This window comes from Falco rusticolus, chromosome 2 (genome assembly GCF_015220075.1).
Source record: "Falco rusticolus isolate bFalRus1 chromosome 2, bFalRus1.pri, whole genome shotgun sequence".
In the NCBI taxonomy this organism is placed as follows: Eukaryota; Metazoa; Chordata; class Aves; order Falconiformes; family Falconidae; genus Falco; species Falco rusticolus.
In genome coordinates, this window is record NC_051188.1 from 29,368,818 (window position 1) to 29,390,196 (window position 21,379).

The 21,379-nt window shown below is 36.7% G+C and overlaps 1 protein-coding gene across 1 annotated transcript in view; it reads left to right on the forward strand.

Annotated features, from left to right (window-relative positions):
* The window catches only part of INTS6 (integrator complex subunit 6), a 60,234-nt gene that overhangs the window by 967 nt on the left and 37,888 nt on the right, over positions 1-21,379 (forward strand). Inside the window, exon 3 of the mRNA XM_037375851.1 lies at positions 600-749. Coding sequence (XP_037231748.1) covers positions 600-749 — 150 coding nt within the window. The remainder of the gene's footprint in view (positions 1-599; positions 750-21,379) is intronic.

The following is a 21,379-nucleotide window of genomic DNA, read 5'->3' on the forward strand; positions in this document are numbered from 1 at the left end:
ACATTTTTTCCCTGTGTGGTGTGTGTGAGCAGCAATGAACTGTGGGGGATATTTATTCAAGTTGGAAGAAGTGACAGCAACTCCAAGGAGAGTTCAGCTTGGAAGGGGCGAGCGGGGGAAGGACCGACTTCAGCCCGGAGAGTCCGGACTCGGAAGGGGACGGCACTTCCCTCAGCCCCGCCGCGCGGGGGGGTGGGGGTGGGGGGACGGGACGTACGGGGGGGGGGGAGGGGGCGGTGGTCCACATGACACAGGACGGTGAACCTGTTGGAGGTCGCTTCGCAGTGCAGCTGGCTTCCATCTGGGAAGGGCTGTGGGAGAGCTACGTAAATAGCTGTAAGGTTTGTGCATCGGTGACTTCACAGAAACTTACCCCGTGGAACAAATCAAAAATCTTCATTTTATACATGAAGAGCTCTGAGGTTTAAGAGAAGGACGTCTTTTCAGGCTTCATGGAACGACACTAAATATCAGTAACTTCAAAGGTGTTTTGTTAGCATTTGTGGTGAGCTGCATGCAGCAAGGAAGGCACTTCGTAGCCTAACAGGAAAGCGGAGCTCATATCTGGAGAATAAGTCTTCTCACATTTTTCTTTTCAGGCTGGCTGGAAGGAAAACCATGCAACGTTTATGAATGAACTGAAAAACCTTCAGGCAGAAGGACTTACGACACTTGGCCAGTCCCTAAGGACAGCTTTTGATTTATTAAACTTAAATAGATTAGTAACTGGCATAGACAACTATGGGCAGGTAGGTTGACTATTAATAGGCAGAAAAATCGTAAACCACAAACTACCTAGAGACACCAATTAGCTAGTTGTCCAAGTGGCATCTTCATGAAATATGCAGTATGGGGTCTTCTTCATAAGTAAGCAATGCTCAGATAGTTTGAAGAAATGCAGTTGATGACTGTAGTTTGGTAGCCAACCTTTTTTTTTTGTAATTTTAGTTACTCCTCAGTTTTTATACTGTGAGGTAGCCTTCAAGTTGACCACCTAATATAAACTGTTTCTTTTTTTGTATCCAGTCTATGTTTCAGAACCTTAGCTGGTGAGCCTGGTGAGGTCATGAAATCTTTGCTTTATCTAATACAGTACTATATAATCAAATAAGTACAGTTGGGAGATGGGCCTTTTTACTAACAACACTGCATGTCCAAAAGTAGGAATGGAGCACAACTCTTTCAAAATGCTTTCTTTCCAATGAGCTTAACACAACTTTTTACTACATACCTGTATTTTTATAAACCTGCCTGTTGTATCAGAGCCTTGAGAAGCTGTGCTTTTCTAATGTCTGTTTTGCAGCTGTCACTTTAAAGCAGGACTTTTTCTTGGGTTGGGCTCAGTAGTATGAGTTGCTAAAAGACAGCAACTCTAGGTTAAAAGTGTGCTTTAGGAAGCGTTATGCAGTTCTTTCTGGCACTGGATCAAACCCTGGATTTGTTTTGCATAAGGGACCTTACTAGTATTGGGCAAAGTATATAGTGTATTTTTCACGTGGGATGTACCAGCTTGAATCTCCCCTTTTTTGTTTGTTGTTCTCATGTAATGTTCCCTCTACTATCTGAGGATTAGTTACTGCTCTTGGTATTTAACATGGGAATGTGGTTGTGAAAATAAGTCCCCTTTCTCCCCCTCCCCTTTCCAGTCTAGGCAGAGGCTATGTGATAACATGCCATGTTTGTTTGGAAAGGAAATTTTAGTCTCTCATATTGCATTTTATGGCTTTGCCACTAGATGAGATCAAGCAAGCCTAAACATTTTTAAAATGCCAGTTTAGTGATGAAACTTATTAAAAAAACCCCAACCAAACAACAAACCCAAAACCTGCTAGTTCCACACACAGGTTTTTTTTTTTGTCTATTACCATCTGCTGTCCTCTTATACATCTGTGTGCTAATCTTCCCCATTTTCTGATGTTTTTGTTTAGTTAAATGAGCTATATGAAGTTTTTTGAAACACCAGAGTAGGCGCACAGATGAAATACTTGCTCTTTCCCATTGCTACTGATAATTATAACATTCTAATTAAACCCATGTCAAATAATTGGTTCTAAGTGAACCAGCAGTGCTCAGCTACTCAATCAAGTGGGTAGTTGAGTTGTCATGACTGTTTTGACTCACTTGTAGTGTTCATTACTTGCAAATAGCTGTTCTTTTGTCGGTGGAGCAATGACTTTGATCTGTTTTGGTTACAAGTCTGTATCGGGGCTTGAAACCACCCTTGCTTATGCATGTTTTTTGCTCTGTTCCACATGTGGAGCAGGCTGTTGAAGAGGTGTTCACATGTGCAGTCAGGTGACTAAATAGAAATTCTAACTTTTTAGTGTCTGCAAAAATAGAATATATTGCAAGTGACATGTCATCTGTAACTGAAGTCACAGGTTCCCATTTTGGCTCTACTAATTTAGTAGTGGGTTTTCATATATTGGATAAAATTCTGTAGTACTTAACTGGTCCTTCAACACTTGTAGGATGAGATCCAGGGCAGTTAACTTTCTTCACATTCACTTTGGCCTTTGAGCACTATGTCATGTTATCCTGACAACTTCCTGTTGTTCCTGTCTACTACCTAAAATTTGCTCGATAAATGGGTATTTAAATGTACATGGTATGAGAAACTTACACATTCATCAGGGTAATAAAAGTGATCAGAATGCTCAGTTGCATTTGAAGTAGTTTTCACTCAGAACATGAATTGATGATTCACTTTTTTGAAGCAACTACAAATACTAAGACATAAAATAGTAGTTAACTAAAATATAGCAAATGTGTTTGAAGAGTGATTATCTTAGAGCAGGAGAAGAGAATTTTTTAAAAAATGCAACGTTTAGATTATCTTAGGTGTGGTGTTACATGAAGTAATAAATCCAAACTTTTATTAAGGTTTTCTCTGGGAATTTTCTCTGGCTTAACATTTTTTGACTACCATCCTTGTTTTCTGGTGTATTGACAAGCTTCTGAGATATTTGCTAAGTTCCACTTGTTTCACATGTATGAATTGTAAAAGAGATTTTTACTATACAAATGACAAGACGTGATACAAGCTTATGGGATTGTTTGGTTATGTCATCCAACAGCATGGTGTCTTGTCTCCCTGCTGCGTATGAACTGTTTGTTTAAATGGCAGTGACTCACCATACTTGATTTCTTTCAAAGTAGACCAGAGTTCTCCATCAGCTGACTTCCTGAACAAGAGTGATGGCTGAACGGTCATTCAGAAATTGAGGAAAATCTCCTGCTTCATATTTTATTGCAATATTAATGTTTGGATTTTTAATATGAGAATTTATCATATTACTTTTTCAGTAAATACATACTGACTCAGTTGGTCGTGAAGGTTGAGTTACCAAGTATACAGCTGCATTAGCTGATCACAGTATCTCATGTTCAGATCTTAAAGGGACACTGTCAACACATTTAGGTTGTCAAGAACCTGGAAGACTTTTTCATAAGCTGTTTCTGATATTAATGTTACGGTATGGCTTTATAAACTCTTAGTCTTGCCTAGGGTTGTTAGATCCATGTTTTTGTGAAGGTTTTTGTCAGCAACAAAAGATTTTGGAAAGTACATGTATTTTAAGGTGACCATTCCTGTAATTTTTACAGCATCTTCAGATTGATAGTGTGTATTATATTGCTTGAATCCAAGAATAGTTACAGGGTTCCCCCCCCCATAGTATGCTTTGTGCTGATTATGATAGCAGAATGAACCTTCGAATACGGTGTCAACTTTTAGCGTTCATTAAAAATAGTGGTCCTTTTCACCTCTGCATTTTTATGGAAAGCTTAGGAAAAAATAGAGGATTTGGACGTCTTCAGGAAGAAAACAATTTAAACACATTAAGTCAAATCGAAAAAAACATTGTAGTTCATTAACCCAGTTTGTACTTGGCAAATTGACTTATCTTTATCATGTTTTCCCCAGTTCAGCTTCTCCATTGTTTCAGGTAGTCTGAAATACTGAGCCTTTCACTAGCAGATTTTCTGTCGTCTTGGAATACACTCCTAAATCTTATAGCTATGGCTTGTTCAGCAGCACGTGGTGTAGTCACAATTCAACTGAGTAGTTTTGAGTGAGGCAAACATGCAGCTGGTTATAGGTGATGGAAGGGTTAAATACTAATAGATGCATTTCTCTGTGGAAACAGAAAACACGAAAAATGTAGCTATTATAATACAGTACACATGTAAACAGATGATTGAATTGAACCATCTATGTACTTCAGTTATTTGCAGTTTGTAGTGAAGTTTCTAAGACTGAGCTCTGAATCTAAGGTAGGTAAAGTATGTATCAATGGTGTTTTGATACTCATGTGCAAAGGACCAACACAGCTCCCTACCAAAACTTGAATCTGAGGGATGTTTGAAATTGCTAAAGCTTTGATTCTGTGATACTCCTTGTGTTTCTTCTTGCCTATTGTTATTTGCATAATGAACGTCTCTGATGATTTTTTTTCAGCAGTATTGCATAGAATGAGGTTTCAGAGGATAAAATGTACATACCTCAGTGGCTTTCAAAGCAGTTGAGTTGATATATCAAGGTATTTTTCCAAAATTTTTCAGGGTGAAATTTCATGTCAATATTGTGGCTGGAAACAGCATTTTTTGTAACAGTAAGCTTTTTATGAGCTTTTAATCTCACAGGAGTATCTTGTACATGTTCTTCAGCATCGTAATAATTATTGATACAGCAAAACTGGCTTAGAGATGAGTTTGACTTTTAAACAAATTTGATATAACAAAAGACATGCTAACTTAGTTGTTTTGAAACAGAAAAGGCAACTATAATGCTCCTGTAATCCAAGCGGACTTGGGATAGGTATTTTTAATTCAGTGATGAATAAGTTACTCTCTGGATTTAGACTAATGCAAGAAACACTGTTTTGATGACTTACCAGGACGTGTGCAGTCTTGGTGAAAGCCTTTTTTTTTTTCTGCAGTGCATTTCACATATGTACAAAAGCATAAGTAAGAAATTTTAAGGCAAACTGAAATCTGAATGAAATTCAGCGGATTAAGAATATTTTGGGAACTTAAAAACATGCTAAGAGCTGGAAAGACCTATTTCTGACCTCAAAGTTGGAAGGTGTCCTGTGTATAATGGCACTTATTTTGAATGCCACCTCTTTTTTTTCCCCAAGGGTTTTAGTCATACCTTGTATCACCATCAAACAATTCAATTTTAGGTTAACTGTTACTTTTTAGTTTTCTCAAATATGTGATTAAACCCATTTGTAGCTACAGTAACATTATGGCTGATGAGTTCACACAATAAAGCTTTGTGTTGATCTGTAGAGATGAGCATGTTTTACCGTAATGGCTTAAATAGTATTCCAAATACATGTAAATAGCATATCTAGGAGATCAGGTCTAATTGTGCTTGTAGGCACACAACAGCTTTGATTTTAAATCACACATTGTAGACTGACTCCTTGCTTACATACTTTTCTGTGTCTAAGATATGCTGAGCTTAAAAAAAGCCCGCTCACACTTAGAAAATATTGTCCCCTAACATTGCATGCATTATGCTTTTGCAGTGCTATGTTATGTTTTCTTTAAATTTTTGAGCACTTTCGTTTTCTAGTTGTTTTTTTCAGGATTGTTACTGGATTTCCTTGCTTCCAGAAGTCAAAAACCTTTGAGCATGACTTCTGTCTTGGCATTCTGAGGTCATAAACACTGCACTGGAATGGCCTGTGTTGAATGTGCATCCAAATTTGGAACCAAAGTTTAGGTTAGCATTTCCTGCTTTGTCATGCTGGCACGGTTGCACCGGCAGTTTGCTTCTCATGTTGGTGGAGGCAGAGGTTTGCGCTTCTATACCAGCTTTTCCATTCTCTCCCCACCCACCCCCCCCGACCAACCAAATGGGAGAATTTCAGACAGTAGAAAACAACATAGCAAGCTTAAACATGGCAATGGCAGAAATGCAAAGAGGAGAGGATTTCTCAGTCTCCTGTTTTCTGTGGGATAGAAATGGTTTTAATGTAAACCTGTATGCCTGTTAATGTCAAATAGCTATATGTGAAGTGCTGATGAAAGTCAATCTTTCTCACCTCCTACATGACAAAATTAGGCATATTGCTTCCAATTTATGCTTTTTAGGCTGCAGCCTTTCAAGAGTGGACAAGATGGCATGTTTAAATGTTTGTAGTTTTTAGTTAGTTTTGTTTTACAGTATCCTTTAATGAGAACTGTGGCAGGCATTGTTGCAAATGTTTTTTCATGTTGTGAGATGCAACTGTATGCCTTTCAGCCTTGCCAGAGCAGCAAAGTTCACTGAAGGTCTCAGTAATAATAATGACATCAGACTTCAGTGTTTGTAAAATCACTTGTCTTGTTATAGTCTAATAGATATTTAAAGAAGAATTTAAAAGTTAAAACAAGCTTACACAGAGTACTTTGTTTTTTCCAATGAAAAGGATTTCACAAATCTGTTTCACTAGCAGAAAGAAGTGAGATACTTTGTCATGTTCTGAATAACAGATATGCTTTGATCTCTTTGAAGATTTAAGTGCTCGCTATTTCAATACATTTTATTTGGAAGGGGCAATGCCATAACATGTTCATTGTAGCTTTGGTTTTTAGCAGTCAGGTGAGCAGAGTCACACTGCCAAAGCTTAAGCAGATGATACAGGTGATGCTTGAATTCACTAAATGGTCATCAGAGAAAGTCTTGAGGACAGTTAGGAGTACCAAAATTTTATCTCTTGGCTTGACTTGTGATGTAGAACAGTTTGTGCCTCAGGTCATCATAGGCTCCTTAGATGTACTAGCTTTCTTATTTGTTGAAATGTGCTTGAAGGTGTGTCTCATAGTTGGAGTATTCTTGTCTTTTTGAAACATATTTGCACTTCAGCACAGCTAATTGTCAGGGAGGCAAAGCAAATACATGTAAAGAGCCAGAAGTTTGGTTATCTTGTAAAGCAGAAGTATTTATTTTTTTTTCTCAGTGTCACCATCCTTATGTTTATTTTCTTTAAGCTTTATTGTCACTTTTCTTACAGAATAGTTACCTTCAGTCATGGATTTCTGTTGTAGACAGTCCATATCTCTGAAGCTTGTAGGGAAGAACTGTTATTTGTGCATATGTCTGAATTTTAATTGAAGTCAGACTCAGTTGAATCTGATTGTGTTGCTTGAGAGTCTTACTTGCTGCTTTTTTTTGCTTGTAATACAAACAACACAGTGAGTTTTTTAGTTCATAGAATATACCTATATCTGCATCTCCCACTTGAACATGATAATGTTTCCACTTCATGTTGTGATTTTTAGCATTGTATTATCTGGCCCTTTTTTCAAGCTGCTTTCACCGGTTGTTTATGCAACAGATTGGAATTCCATCTAATTTGTGAATGAACTCATATCAAACATCCAATTTTCATTGTGTGATTATGGTGCTAATTTGAATTGTCCAAAGTGTAGACCAGTCTTCTGTAGAGAAAAAATAATTCTGCAGATAGGAGATAATGATTGTATGTATATTTAGGATAAATCCTTCATATGTATTAGAACACACTTGATTTTTTTTACGTAAGTTTTCTGATGATCCTGTAGTATATTTGTGATGTCTATGAAGGATATCATATGTTCATTAAGTGTTTTCTATGTATCAGCATATTTTTACTATTTTAATTCTGAATATTGACAGCAAACAGGATTTCAGGTTTTTATTGCCTGTATATTTTATTGAAAAAAAAATGAAAGGGATGTATTTAGTCATTCTGGTACTGTAAGGTTGACCCCAAATGGGCTAGATTTTTCAAAAATGTATAGGCAATTTCAGTCTTGCATTAATGAGAAATCAAGTATCTGTTATCTAAGCACCTATTGTTTTCGTTCTAGGGATACTGCCGCTGCCTCAGTTAATTTATTTGCCCTAGCCTACATAAATCTACAGTCACTATAGATTTAAGCCTAAATTTTTCCGGTGGGGAAACTAGGTTAATGCCTACAGCTGAATTAAAACAGGGAAGAAGTTGCTGGCTGCAAGATATGATACTAACCTTAGTAGGAATGTTGAATGACTGTGACTGGGACACTGAATATGTAAGACTTCTGGTTGTATGAGAAGACAGGAGGATTTTTCTGGTCCTACTCTAGTTACTCTAATATGTGTGGCAAGTGTGGATCTTGCAGCACTGCAGTAGTAGATAACTAGAATAGCAGATAAGTAAGTGCTGATTTTGTCTAACAGTTCCATGGCTTTAACGTTGGAGGTCTTTTAGAAACTTACCTAGCAGTAACTGGTGCAGGTGAAGTCTCCAGTATGTGGTTTTGACAGTGATTCAAGGACAAAGGTATTGAAAGTAATGCTTGATGTAATCTTGTTGACTTGGCCAGGAAACTTTTACCTGAATAATCACATTTAGTGTCTGCTCAGTGTAGCCACTCCCATTTCCTGTAATTTATAGGGCTTTTTCTATCTACATGGAACTGCTACTGCTTGTGGAGAGCAGGGTGTTAATCTGATTTCATCCAATAATAACGTTTGAGGCTGAATTACCTGAATACACTGTGTATTTTGTCAGTGTAGTCTTGAGCAAAAAGCTACATTGAACAAATTCAGAATGTTTCTAATTGGAATCAGTTTAGGGCACTGACATTTTTTTTTGATGCTCAGCATACAGAATATGAGCAAAAAGTGGCTTCCTCTCTTCCATCAATATTTGCCCCCGCCCCCCGGCTTTGAATCCCAGAATACTGACTTGATTGTATGTATCTATATGTAAGACATAACCAGCCTAGCTGCCTGCTCTGCTCCTGAATTTACAACCACTCAAGTGCTCATAGTTGTGCCAAGACTTACTTCAAGTTGTGAGTGTGACTTCATGTAGTAAAATAAATGATTGATTCAGATCCTTAATAAGCTGGACTATGAACTATAGTGGTTCAGGAACCTGTTTTAAAACAGCTAAGTTGCTCCTGCTGTAGTGGTGACAAACTCTGGGAGGGAGTTGTGGGAGAATCTTGGGGCAGTTCAGAAGAATTGCTGTCACTGAGCTATTTTCAGTCAGCTTGGTAGTACTCTGGATTGGTAACACCCCAAAAGGTGGGAAGAATTTTGTATACAACTTCTTGGCTTTTCCCCTTTGTTTTTTGGTGGGGTTTTCATGTGTGTTTTCCCTACCCCGTGTGCTGCCAGCTGTGAGATTCATTACCCTTCTCCAATATATGGAGAACAGAGGCCTGGCTTAGCACTGTGAATCGCAGTGACTGAGCTGGGACCAGCTATGTAAAGTCATTGCTGTGAAGCAGAAAGGCTGCAGTAATTAGGGACTTGACCCAGGGCTTGACAAGGTCAGTTATTTTTGGAATTAAACATTCAGAAATATTTTTAGGAAATGCAATGGAAATAATCTTTAAACTCAGATTCTTTGGGGCTGACTTTAAAATTTTTTGGTATGGATGGTGGTTTTAGCTTTTTTGAAGTTTATGAAAGCTCAAATATAACCTATTTTTAGTAGCTTACATTTACTATATTCAGTTAAATAACTTCAAAAACTACTAGGATTTGTTGGTTGTTTATCCAGTTTCAGATGATTAACAGTAGGGATTCATTTACTAATCTGTAACTGGCTGATAAGGTGCATCTTTAACTGACGGTTTCTGTTACCTTAAAAATAAGGTACAAATGTGATCACTGTTGCTTTGCTGCTTGTATATTTCAATTTAATGTAAGGAAAAGTTAAAGTTCTTCCCTTCTTGGGGTTATGTATCTGTCACATCAGTGCTTATGCATTTCAAATATCAGTGGCTTTTTGTTCTTAATTTCAATGTTGTTCTTCACCGCTTAATTACTTGCTGGCGTTCACTATATATGAAAGCTATTCTACATTTTTATTTTGAGAATGTCACATAATTGTGAAAGATTCAAGGACTGAATTGTTTTTGAAACTTACCAAGGACCTTATCTAAATTGGAGCACTTAGAAGTTAATCAAGAAGTTATCCCTTATATAATATGTTATTTAGAACTCAATTAAATTTGTTCTTAGATGAAAGAAACGGGGCAAACCTTTATACTAAACCAGCATTTTTGAAACTGTGACTTAGTGATGTTGGAAACTGTGATTTAGGCACCTGAAGACATCACTGTATCTTGAGATTTTAAATCTGATGTCTTCCTAAATTCTACCATATATTCGTTGTTCCTTTATTGTTCAGTATGAACATAGTCTAAAAATGCTTCCTTGGCACACATCCCTTGTGTTTTCACATATGCGCTATTCAATATGGAGATTCTGTATTCCAAAATGATAATTTATTGCATTGAATCTCCTTTTCAGGCTGCTTTGGGTAGCTTTTTTGGTTTTCTTGCTGTTAGTTTTGGTTTTGTTCTTAGCACAAACTTTTTGAGTAGAATTCCAAAATGACTGAAGTTTTTGCAATTAAATAGTCTTTAAGCAGTACATTGAGTGCCAGACTTGGAAACCCAGAATGTGTAAAGTTATGGGCATCCATAAAAATGATACTAAGCATAGAGAATTTTTGTTGCATGTTTCAAGATGGGTATGTAATGAAATCATTGCCTATAGAACACAAACTTGCAAGCTCAGGCAAAGCAAGCAGCTGATATGCCTAAATATATTTTTATGATTTTTTTTTAGACAAAGGATTTGTCTTTTATGCAGTTCAGATAACTGTTTTTTCCCTGTAGTATTTTTAATTGTAGAAGGGATATCTGACTGGATCATTGATTTTTTGCTGTAGGGCTTTCAGACTGGGAAGGACAAGTATAAGATGACAAGTTTGGAGCTTCAACAGTTAATTGAAGCCATAAATGGTTATTTTTAAAATTGTTTAGAGCAAAGTACTGAGGAGCAGATTACTTTTTTCATCCCATTTATTTTCCGTAATACCTTAAAGTTCCTTTTCTTAAATGGAACTTGCATTGCCTGTGTTATAGACATAGTGGTTGTTTCAAAAATGCTCCCTTCATTTTTATATTCTGTAACTGGTGTGCTGAGGAGTTTGATTTCTGGCTTGGCTTTAGGAAAAGTCTGCTGTTGCATTTGTGTTCTGCTTTGAAAATCTTTCGGTAACTGGTCTTTTTTTTTTTTTTTTCCCCTGTTTAAATCTGCGATTCATTTGTTCCAGTCACCTCAAATACCAAAAGCTTCAGTTGTACCACCAAATCAATGTCCTAACTGCATGTGCAAAAATAATTTTATCTACTGCTTATCTGTAGTGCTCGTAAGGGATGAAGCAAAACCCATGTAACTACCTTGTAATCCTCCATGACATTCCATGTAAGAAACCATGATTAGTGCCTGTCTTGGGCATTGTAGTAACTGTTAGGTATTTGTAGTGTAGTTAACTAAAGAATTGTCTAGGACATGAAAAATTACTTTGCCTATAATAACCTTGCTGTAGCCTATAGGGAAGGACAGCTGTACATAGCTGAATTTAGGTTTTGGAATCTTCTCACCGCATAGAGAAAAGTCTTTTTTGGTAGCCATCCTTACTGCAAAACTGTTGCCATTGATACCCAGACTTTCCGTGTGAATTGAGTGCCAGAGAAATTGACTGCTTGAAGAGCATTTTCCATTTCCTTGGGGGAAAAGATGGTGAGTTAATGGAAGCATGAATTCAGACCTTGATAAATTCTAGCAGACTTCCTTAAAACTCTTATTTTTAAGGCCTTCTCCAAAAGATAAAATAATTTGAGATAGAATACTATTTTTCAGTTTCAAAACAAAAGGGAGTGTTTGTGTTTAATACAGTTGAATGTTTGTGGCTGAGCCTACCAAAATATGGGCAATCAGCAGCAAAAAAGGTAGAAGTGGAATGATGGTATGTGCTGTCCCTGGTGTCAGGAAACCATGAACTAACTGTTGGATTAAATGCAGAGTTAGATCAAGAGATTAGGGTTCAGTGACTGATTACTACTTATTTGTGCTTATGCAATTTAGGGTTTTTTTGTATACACAGTTTAAGTATTTACTTGTTTCTATGTATTTTGAGATAGTATTCAAACAGAGCATGCCTCATGTTTATCTTCTTGTTACTCATCACCTCATACAAGGATAGATTTTATTAACTTGTGCCCCCTCTGCTGGCTACTTTTCTAATTACAAAGTAAAAATACAAGTTTACATAGGTGAGGTACTCGTGACATGTTATTTTGGCCGAACATCAGTGTAGAAAAGACCCTTTAATGTGTGTAAAACTAAAACAGAAACCACACGAGTCCTAATCTGTGTGTCAGTGGTGGTGTTGAGAGGTGTTGTTTTCATAATGCATAGTTATCAGGGGTTCAGTCAGGACTCCTTCAGTGTTTCTCAAACCTGTTTCTTTCCCTAATCATTAGCTGAAGCGATTTGGTTTTTTTACCCACCCTTTATGTGGATATTTTTTTCATATACAAATGAACAGAAGTATCTATGGTTCTTGGGGGCTATGGAGGACTACACTTCAAACTTCTAAAACCTACTATCGTCTGTATTTCTGGTAGCAGTCATTTTCTCCTTAAGATGTAGAGTGCTCTGCTTTTGGGTGCAGTAAGGGGCTCTCTCAAATTACCTTTAACAGGTGATGTATTCTCTGCTGCCTAGCATGAAGGGGAGGTAGAGCACAAGTTCTCCCATCTTGGATACTGCAGGGAGAGCTAAAAGGTTTCAATATTATTATAGAGGATGTATGTCCATAATGGAGATGTTTGTGGAGGGAATTAGTAATAAGAATCTTCCCACTGACCTGCAGCCCTTTCAGAAAAACACTGGGAATTTTTTCCCAGTGGTAGTGTAATTCCTGGAACAGTGTTTCATTAGGTTGTTTTATAAGATTCCAATCTGTGACTGATCTGGCATCTATCTTTGCCATTGATCAGGAATCAAGGGAGATATCTGGTTTATATTAAAATTTCTTTTATGACTTAAACTTCATAACAGACTTCAAAACACTTGTATAATACGCTAGTTAGTGTTGCTTTCATTAAACTTTCTTCTGAGGCTTCTGAGAGTGCTCTTGAAGTACATCCACTGTGCAGTATCTGGTCATCTACTAGTAAGGCAGAATTGCTAATACTGCAAAACTGCATTATCTGTTGCATAATCAACAGCATCAAGGGAATATATAAAAGTCTTACAGACAGCAAAACAGATGAGTTAACAGTTTTCTTTGTGCGTGAAGCCTAGCTTGTCAGAGATCTTAAGCCCATACAGAGTTCCAATATGTTCCTCAGCTCTTACTCAGGCTGAAATCACAGAAGTCTCTCTGACACTTCAGTGGTTCCCATTCATGGGGTCAGTTTCTATTCTAAAACAGCCATAACAAATATGGTTTCAAAGCTGTTTTTTATCATGCATGTTCAGTCATATTGATCACGCTATGATGCAGTTCAGAGGTGCTGTACTTTTCAGTCTGGCCACAGAATCATGGACTTCTATGGCATATCCTGTGAGAAGTCAGTTTTATCAAAACAGATATTCTGGTAGAACCTGACTGCCCTTTGTGCACTTCCTCCCAGCATATTTTTTTTTGTGTTCTGGTAGATCAATGTTTTATGGTGTGTTTGTGCCAAGTATTAATTAGGTGATATTCAGTGTAGCTTTATCTGGGAAAGCTTCCATTTAAAGATATTTTGCTTCTTACCAAGTAGTAGAAGTACATAAAATACAATTGATTCTATGGGTCTTCACAGCTGTATTGATTGGTTCTGCAGCGATAATAGTCAAAGTTGCTGAAAAATGCAAGTGGGACAAGTAAGAAGCTGCACAAGATGCTACAGTTTTTATGCAGCTGACAATCAGAGCATAGATAAACATCTGTATGTTTGACTGATAGTCATCTGCCTTAAGCAATGAAGGGGAAAGTCTCTAATAAATGTTAAATTAATGTTTTCGACACTTCATGATTTTGCTAAAGCGTAACTGAAGTTCCTAACATACAAAAAAGTAAAAACTACAATGGATCTGGACCATCTGTTTTAGTTTGTTGCAATTCAAGCTCATTGGTTTGGTAGTTTTTAAAATGTTGCCAGTTTTTAAAAAGTACTTTTAAAGCTAATTTTGCTATAATTCTGACTTTTTAGATTTAATTTTAAACTATTGTTTTTCAACAGTGGTTGCTCACGGACTCTTATGAGCATTTATGAGAATCTTCACCTTTTAAAGTCTGAAAAAAATGATAGTGCACTTTTGTATTTCCTGGTCAGATAGCTAAATTTACTGGCAGTTAAGGCTGATAACTTGTGAAGATAAAAAGGCTTTGCTGAGGTAATAGGATGTGTGATGGATGTGCAATACAACTTTGGTTAAATTTCGTGATTTACTAAAATGAAAGCATACCTTTTAACATTTGATCATGAACTGAAAATGAGGTTTTCCCAGTGATTACTAATGTGTTCTGTTAAAAATATGCACTTTATTTCAGTTGACACTTATTTGCAACTTCTAGCCTTTCTTGGGCATGAAGCTTTTGTACTACATATTTCTTTTTATAGTAGTTGCTTGTTGAACATGTCATTCTTAGTCTCTGACTTGGCATTTTTTTGGTCATGTTTCTACCTCAGCTATTTCTTCAGATTTTCAACACTTCTGACTCTGAAATTAATATTTAAATGTGTGCATTGAGATAACAGTAGTCTTAAATCGATCTTCTCTTACTGCATGTATAATATTGTGTACTTGCACATCTAAAGGTCTCAATAGCCCTTGAATTGCTTTACCTGTACACTTTGAAGAATAAAAAATAATCCATGAATGTATTAGTCATGCTGAAACTCATTGCTAAGATTACTTGTCAAACTGAATTCTTAGTTTTGAGAGTCTTAACCAGATAATAATGTGTCTTGATAATTTGGTATACTTCTGGCTTGATCTGAGGCTCCATCTGAGAGCATCACACAAGCTGGGGTGGGCTGGCTATGCCTCTTACTGTGACCCCATGTGAGTGCTGTGGAGCTCAGTGATGCTCACAGCTCTGTATTTGGTTTGGGTTTTTTTTTGTTTTTAGGGTTTTTTTGTATTATCTGAGCACAGAGCTAGTTCAGCTGGAGACTGATGAAATGGCAACCAGTGTTAACTGAGTTGCTTTGTTTCGGATCAAGTAGTTGTGAAGCTGTCATTGTTTAGAAGATGTGTGTTGTGTAACAGGTAGGTTTTAAGGCTTTGATATTCTTGCTTGTTCTTTTTTAGCGTAGCAAGCTTGCCCTGGTATTGATGCTGATTTTTAAGTAACTCTATTCCAAAAAGAGGTCTGTGGGGTTTTTTTGTCATCTTTGTGCATATATGTCCTTGAAAATGTGGATTTTGGGTAAACGAATAAAGCCCTCTTGTATACCACATAACTTGGTGGTTGAACAGGTTGATCAGTCCTTAAAACCTTAGGTGCTTCTTCCTTAGTACTTCTTTCACCACTGTTAGGAACCTTCAGAGGGAAAAGTGTATTATTGAAAATAATTTGCAGTCAATTACTCTAGCAGCTATTTAGACTGAAAAGGATACCAAATGAGCCAATTTGCCTACATGAGGCAATTAGCTGAAATCCCAGTGGGAGCTAGTTGCTGCTGAATTTTCAGCTAGAAAAATAAGTAATATTTAGTTTTTCCAAAATACTTGTTTATAAGCAAATCTATTTAAAAAGAAGAGCTTAAAATAAAAGTTGAAAATACTTTTCAGTTTACTGTAGCCTGAGTAGTAAATTGGCATTCAAACTGCCGCAGTTTAAATATAGCAGTTGAGTTTCTAGACTCTTAAGATGTTTATCCACTATCAGTGGTTATAAGCTGTCTGAAAACAGATATCACAAGAACAGAAGTAGCTTTGCTTGTGTGCTTGTTAGAATAGACCTGTATAATGCTAGCTTAAATTGTGAGCGATGACCTTATGTTTCCCAGGGTATTGGTGCTGAGGCCACATTGATCTTTACCCTAGTCACTTTAAGAACTCAGCATTTCACACTTCCTCTGCTTCACTTTCCTGTGTGGGAATGTAAGATGATACTAAAGTTAGCTGCTGTGGATTATTTTTGCTTTTGAAATGAACAAAACCTCTTGGCAATTAGTTAGTTGTCAGAGTAAGTTGTAAACAGGCTTATTATTTACACCTTGGTATGCTGAGCTGATTTTGAATGCATTTCAGCATACCTGTAAGCTGCCAAAGAGCTGGCAACATGCTCTGTCACCCACTGTTTCACTGTGTAACTAAAATAATTGAGCTCTGCTGAATTGATTTCCTATGCATTCAGTCAATGGTGTTACAATGTATTTTGAAGAATATGGTATTTCTCAGAATTCAAAGTAAATTCAAAGTGTTTTAATAGTATATTTTAAAGGAAAAAGCAATAGAATCTAATTTCATTATCATGGAATTGGATTCATTAGATAGAAATAAAGTTCTAAACCAGCAATTGACAAACTGTGGGTTTTGTTAAAAACTGGTAACCAAGTCCTCTGGAATTTCATTTCACTAAATCTACTGAAACATCTCTGAGAGCTTATGTAAATGGGGTGTTTTGGTGTTTTTTTAGGAATATCTGACTTAATACTGGTGTTGTGTGCCTTCATATAGCTAAGGTGAGAGGTGGGGTCAGAAGAGTCAGTGGTATTCTTTAAGAATTAATGACATGTAAATTTTTAGTCAAAAATAGTGAACCTCAATAACAGGCATTTTATCTGACATTCTTCCTTGAATATAATCTAATGTTGTTTCTGCTCTTTTAGGTGGAATGTGGATCTTAGTTCATGTTTCTGAATTTCACGGAGCTGTGAACCTAAGTGCAGCTAAGTGAACTCAGCTCTGTTCGCTTGTCTTTAAATAATTCAGTGGTGAATTGTGTACTCTGACTTGATTTCATAAATTCTTTCTCTAGAAAGGATAATACTTATAGCTGTATTGATGAGTTGATGAACTTGAGATTACTGCATTTTTCACATCCAGGTAGTGAAGAAAAGATTTCAAGGGGAAACTTTCCATTTTTGCTTAGAGGTATGAAGTACTCTGCAGCAGTGCACTGCTCATATTCCATACGAGTTATCCTGTAGGTGATACCTGTGGAGTTGCGAGTTACCTTGTCTTTGGGGTCAGTGATTCTCAGTGTAGCTGTTACCCTGGCTACAAGTGAATGTTGGTTTTGTTCTGGTAAAGAGATTCTTGTTGTTGTAAATATGTGCTATATGAGTTGATTTTTGACTTAGTATGTTGGTGATCATCCATCGTACAGGCAAAATGCACGTGAAATTATGAAAGATACTGAGGATGAACTAATTTCTCCCTTAGACATTTTTCCTGGGGGAGCTCAAGCTTAGAATTTCTTGTTTCCTTCCTTATGATTTCATAATAATTCTAAGCCTATAGGGTTTAAATTTAAGGCTTAAATTTTACATGGGTAAAATTGAGAAAGATTGTAGTTGAAGTACACCAGTGTTAAGATAATGAGGATGCATGGATAATAGGGGTTGTCAGAGACTAAATTTTTAATACTTATATTTCAAATTGGACCAGAAAATTGACCTAAAGTGTTGCTTATGACATTCTAAATATAAAGTCTTGTTATTTTTATCAATTGTTGATTTATATTTACAATCATTTATTAGCAGTAGGATTAAAGTATTTTTATGTTCAGTGTTCATGAGAACAATATCCTTTTCCTCTAGTTTGAAACCCTGCTTTCAATATTATTTCAGTGCAATGTAATTAGCTTCCAGCTGATGTTTTGCAGTTGTGGTGAACTATTAGTTGGTAGAATAACATACCATAACTGTTCTTCAGAATTAAATGAGGCTAAATATTCTTAGGAAGTTATTTTAATTAAAATTGAGTGTAGTTTGAGAGTACTTTAAATTCTTGAGTAATTGTTTAAATTGAATTATGAACTAGCTTAGCTTTTCTGGGAGAGATTTATCTTTACTTTTTAATATTTTTTGTCTGTAGTAATGGTATGCTATTTTCTAAAAAATTAGTATTTTCACTAAGGTTTGAGAAAATGCTGAGCAAATCTAATTTTTCTGTTGGTGTATAATTGACCGCTGTAAATGTGGTGTTGCCATTTCAAACTGGACATTCCTCACCAAATACATTTCAGATTGTTAGGTGATGTTTCTGTTCGAAGCATGCAATCAGTAGATGATACTTTGTATTAAATGTGTTCTAAAAAAAATTAAAAGCTCTTTTTCTAAAACCTATTAGTTTTCTCTCCATATTTTTAGAGTAAATTGTAAGCATTCATGAGATAGTTTGCCTTTATAAGTAGAACTAGGCTGTGGGTCTACATGTATTTTTCTTTGTTCTTTTCTGAAGAAGAAAAATGATGCCTTAAGCTTGGCAGTAGAAGAGTAGGACCTACTAAACAAAAGGTGGTGATGGCGGCTTTTATCCAGTTCGTCTTTAACCCTAGCTGGAGTAGAATGTGCTGCCTGGGCTTGGAGTTGACATGTGCATGGATTACTTTGGGTTCCTCTTTTTTCAGGGGGCCAGAAGGCTGCTAGCCCAATAGCATTAGGAAAAGAAAGTGCCATAGCAAACCAAGGTTTTTTTGTTACAGTTAGACTAGTTGAATGTCTTGGTGGGATTACAGAATGTCTTGCCTTGTTTATGTTTCTGCCTTAATTGATTCATATAGAAGCTTATCTACTTTTCAAGTACTTGTTTCTGAGAAGTCTCATGTTCATGGTTGAACCACTTTGGTCAAAATGTAACTGGTACTATTAATGTCAGTTTTCCTTAATAAGAAGAGTATTAGTTCTTAACTCAGGGATGGTGATCAGAGTACTACACAAATGCTTTAGATGGTCACAGTAATTAAATCACACATAAAATCAGCTGTGTAATAGGAGGAATTGCAAGTATCTCCTGCTTTGCAGAAACAGTTGCTCCTCTAAGCAGCTGCTAGTTTGCCAGAATACTGCAGTGCACATTGTTCTTAAAGTCCTATATTAACCATTTTTGCTGTGTTTTTATATGCATTTTTGTATACAGATATATTTAGTGTCTAGCTTTACATGGCCTAACAGCAAAAAGACACAGAAACCCATAGCACTGTACTCTATAGTACATGACAATAACTACCTTGAGCTCATGGTTTTCTGGTAGGTACTCAGTGGCCATTTAATGATTGAACAGAAGATTATGAATTTGTGACACCATTTATTTAAAATGCTTTTTTTCCCTTAGGGACGAAACCCCTTTTTTCTGGAGCCAGCAATAATTATAACTGTTACTGATGAAGTAAATTAACTACTACCAGTGGGATACAGGAAGAGGTAAGATCTGCCCTATGTTTTACAATGATGCATACTAAATGTTGTGTTAAGCTACTGTTTACAGTAGGAGCATAAATGACTTCTCAAAAGTATGCTTATAACAGTTTAAGCTTGTATATTTTTCCTTTAATTTGAGGTAATTTTAATGCAATAGCACTACAAAAATCTGAGTAGCTCTTTTTCCTTATCACATGTGACAAGCATGTAGTACAGCTGTTGGTAGACTTAATTTGCCATTTTTATCCAGGAGTTCATGGCTTTTCAGATATATTAACAGAAGAAATCAATTTCTGTAAAGCATCTATGTCTGCAGTTGGTCTAGATAGGAGTTCTTTGTGTATAGACCCAGATCAATGTAGTGATTTCTCAAAGGAGTGGGCCACTAGGGAGTATGTGAAATATATATTTCTTTTCACACTAGTCCTCTTAAGTGATTATAATAATATCAGTAGTGTCCTTATCCAAGATAAAGGCTGAATAAATTTATTCGGATTAGATCTGTAGAGCAGTTTAAAACACCAGATCTTCATATGCTGAATACCTGCTCACATCTGGCAAACTCAGAGCTATAGAAAATGCTGAGGCACTGAACTATTTGACTTGCTGGCCATTTTGAATTCTTTCCTTAAAAAGATGGGAGATGTCACTGGGGATAGGGTTGGTCTGACTAGCTCAGTGCCCGTTCCATGAAGTAGTAAAAAACCCCAAACAATGACAACAAAAAAATCCCTAAGATCATTCCCTTTGCAGGGAAAAGGTTAATATCTGAAGGTCTGTCCTAAAGCTTGAGGGGAGGATTCAGACTTTTCCATGTGGTACACCACTTCTGACTATAAAGGTTAATTTGTCATACTTACATAGCTGTTCATTAGTTATTTGAATTTATCCTAATACTCTGTTATATTGTGTCCTTACAGCACTTACAGAAGTTGTTTGTATGGAAAGTGGTATTTGAATGTTTTTATAATTTATCTGACTTAGAGGAAGAAAGTTGAACGACCTCATAATTTTATGTGGACTACTAACAAACAGCCATAGCCAGTAACTGAAAGGGAGTGCCTGAATTCACGATACCAATAGGTTGTCTGTCTAAAACCTCATTTTCATCATACTTTTTTGCCCAATACGCTATTTTTAGCTTTGTCCAGTGATTGATTGGGTGTGGTCCAAAATACGGAGTAGAATAGCAGCCTCATATTTACAGTGATGTCACTGGAAGTATTAATTAAACAGAGGGTAGTGTGACACTATTTTAGAGCCTTCTACAACATGTAGTGCTATTAACAGCAGAATACTGTTGTTTTTTAAGAGCAATTAGGTAATCACTTAGCTGTGTAAGTCCTTTCTTGAGGAGAAGCAACCTCTCTGCTCTCAGATAACTAACTTGCAAAATCTGACATCGACATCCTGGAGTGTGGACCCCAAGATGCTGGGAAGGTGAAGCAAATGACATCTGGGTAGAGGCTGAGAACTGGGTTTGTCCAGCTTTTAGAGGAGAAGGCTATGGGGTGAGGGTTTTTTTTTACCACCATACACAACTTAATTGTGGGGGGAGCCAGTCTTTTCTTGGAGGTGCACAGGGCTGAGATGAGAAGGCAACAGCTGCAAACTGCATCTTGGGAAATTCTGATTGGATTATCAGAAATTTTAACTGGGTGATAGAGCACTAGTGTAGATTGTCCAGTGGTTGTGTCATCTTCATTACTGGAGATGCTCAAAACTGAGTTGGACAAGGCCATGAGCCAGTCAGAAGGCTTTGGACTGTGTAACCTTCACATGTCCCTTCTAACATACACAGTTCTGTGGTTCTACATTACATTTCTTTTCATCTTGTTCATTTATCCAAAATAATTTCAGAAAGAAAGCTATTGGCTGTCGTGAGGTTTTTTTTTTTCCTTATGGCAGGAGTCAGGATTTTCTATAGCCAGTGAGGGTTTTTTTCTGTTCCTTTTCCTTCAACTTTTTCACCTTAGTCTTCACACAATGACATTTTCTTATGATCAGGCAACTATTTGGTCACATGTTCACATCTTTAAATTGTTGTAACAAGTTGAGAAAATGGGTTTTCTGGAGGCTACTTGAATCTACCAAATTTAGGCTTGGCTTAAGTGGTGCTGACTGATAAGTGTGTGCCACACCAGAGTTTGTGTTATGATAGTGACATTGGGTCAGATAC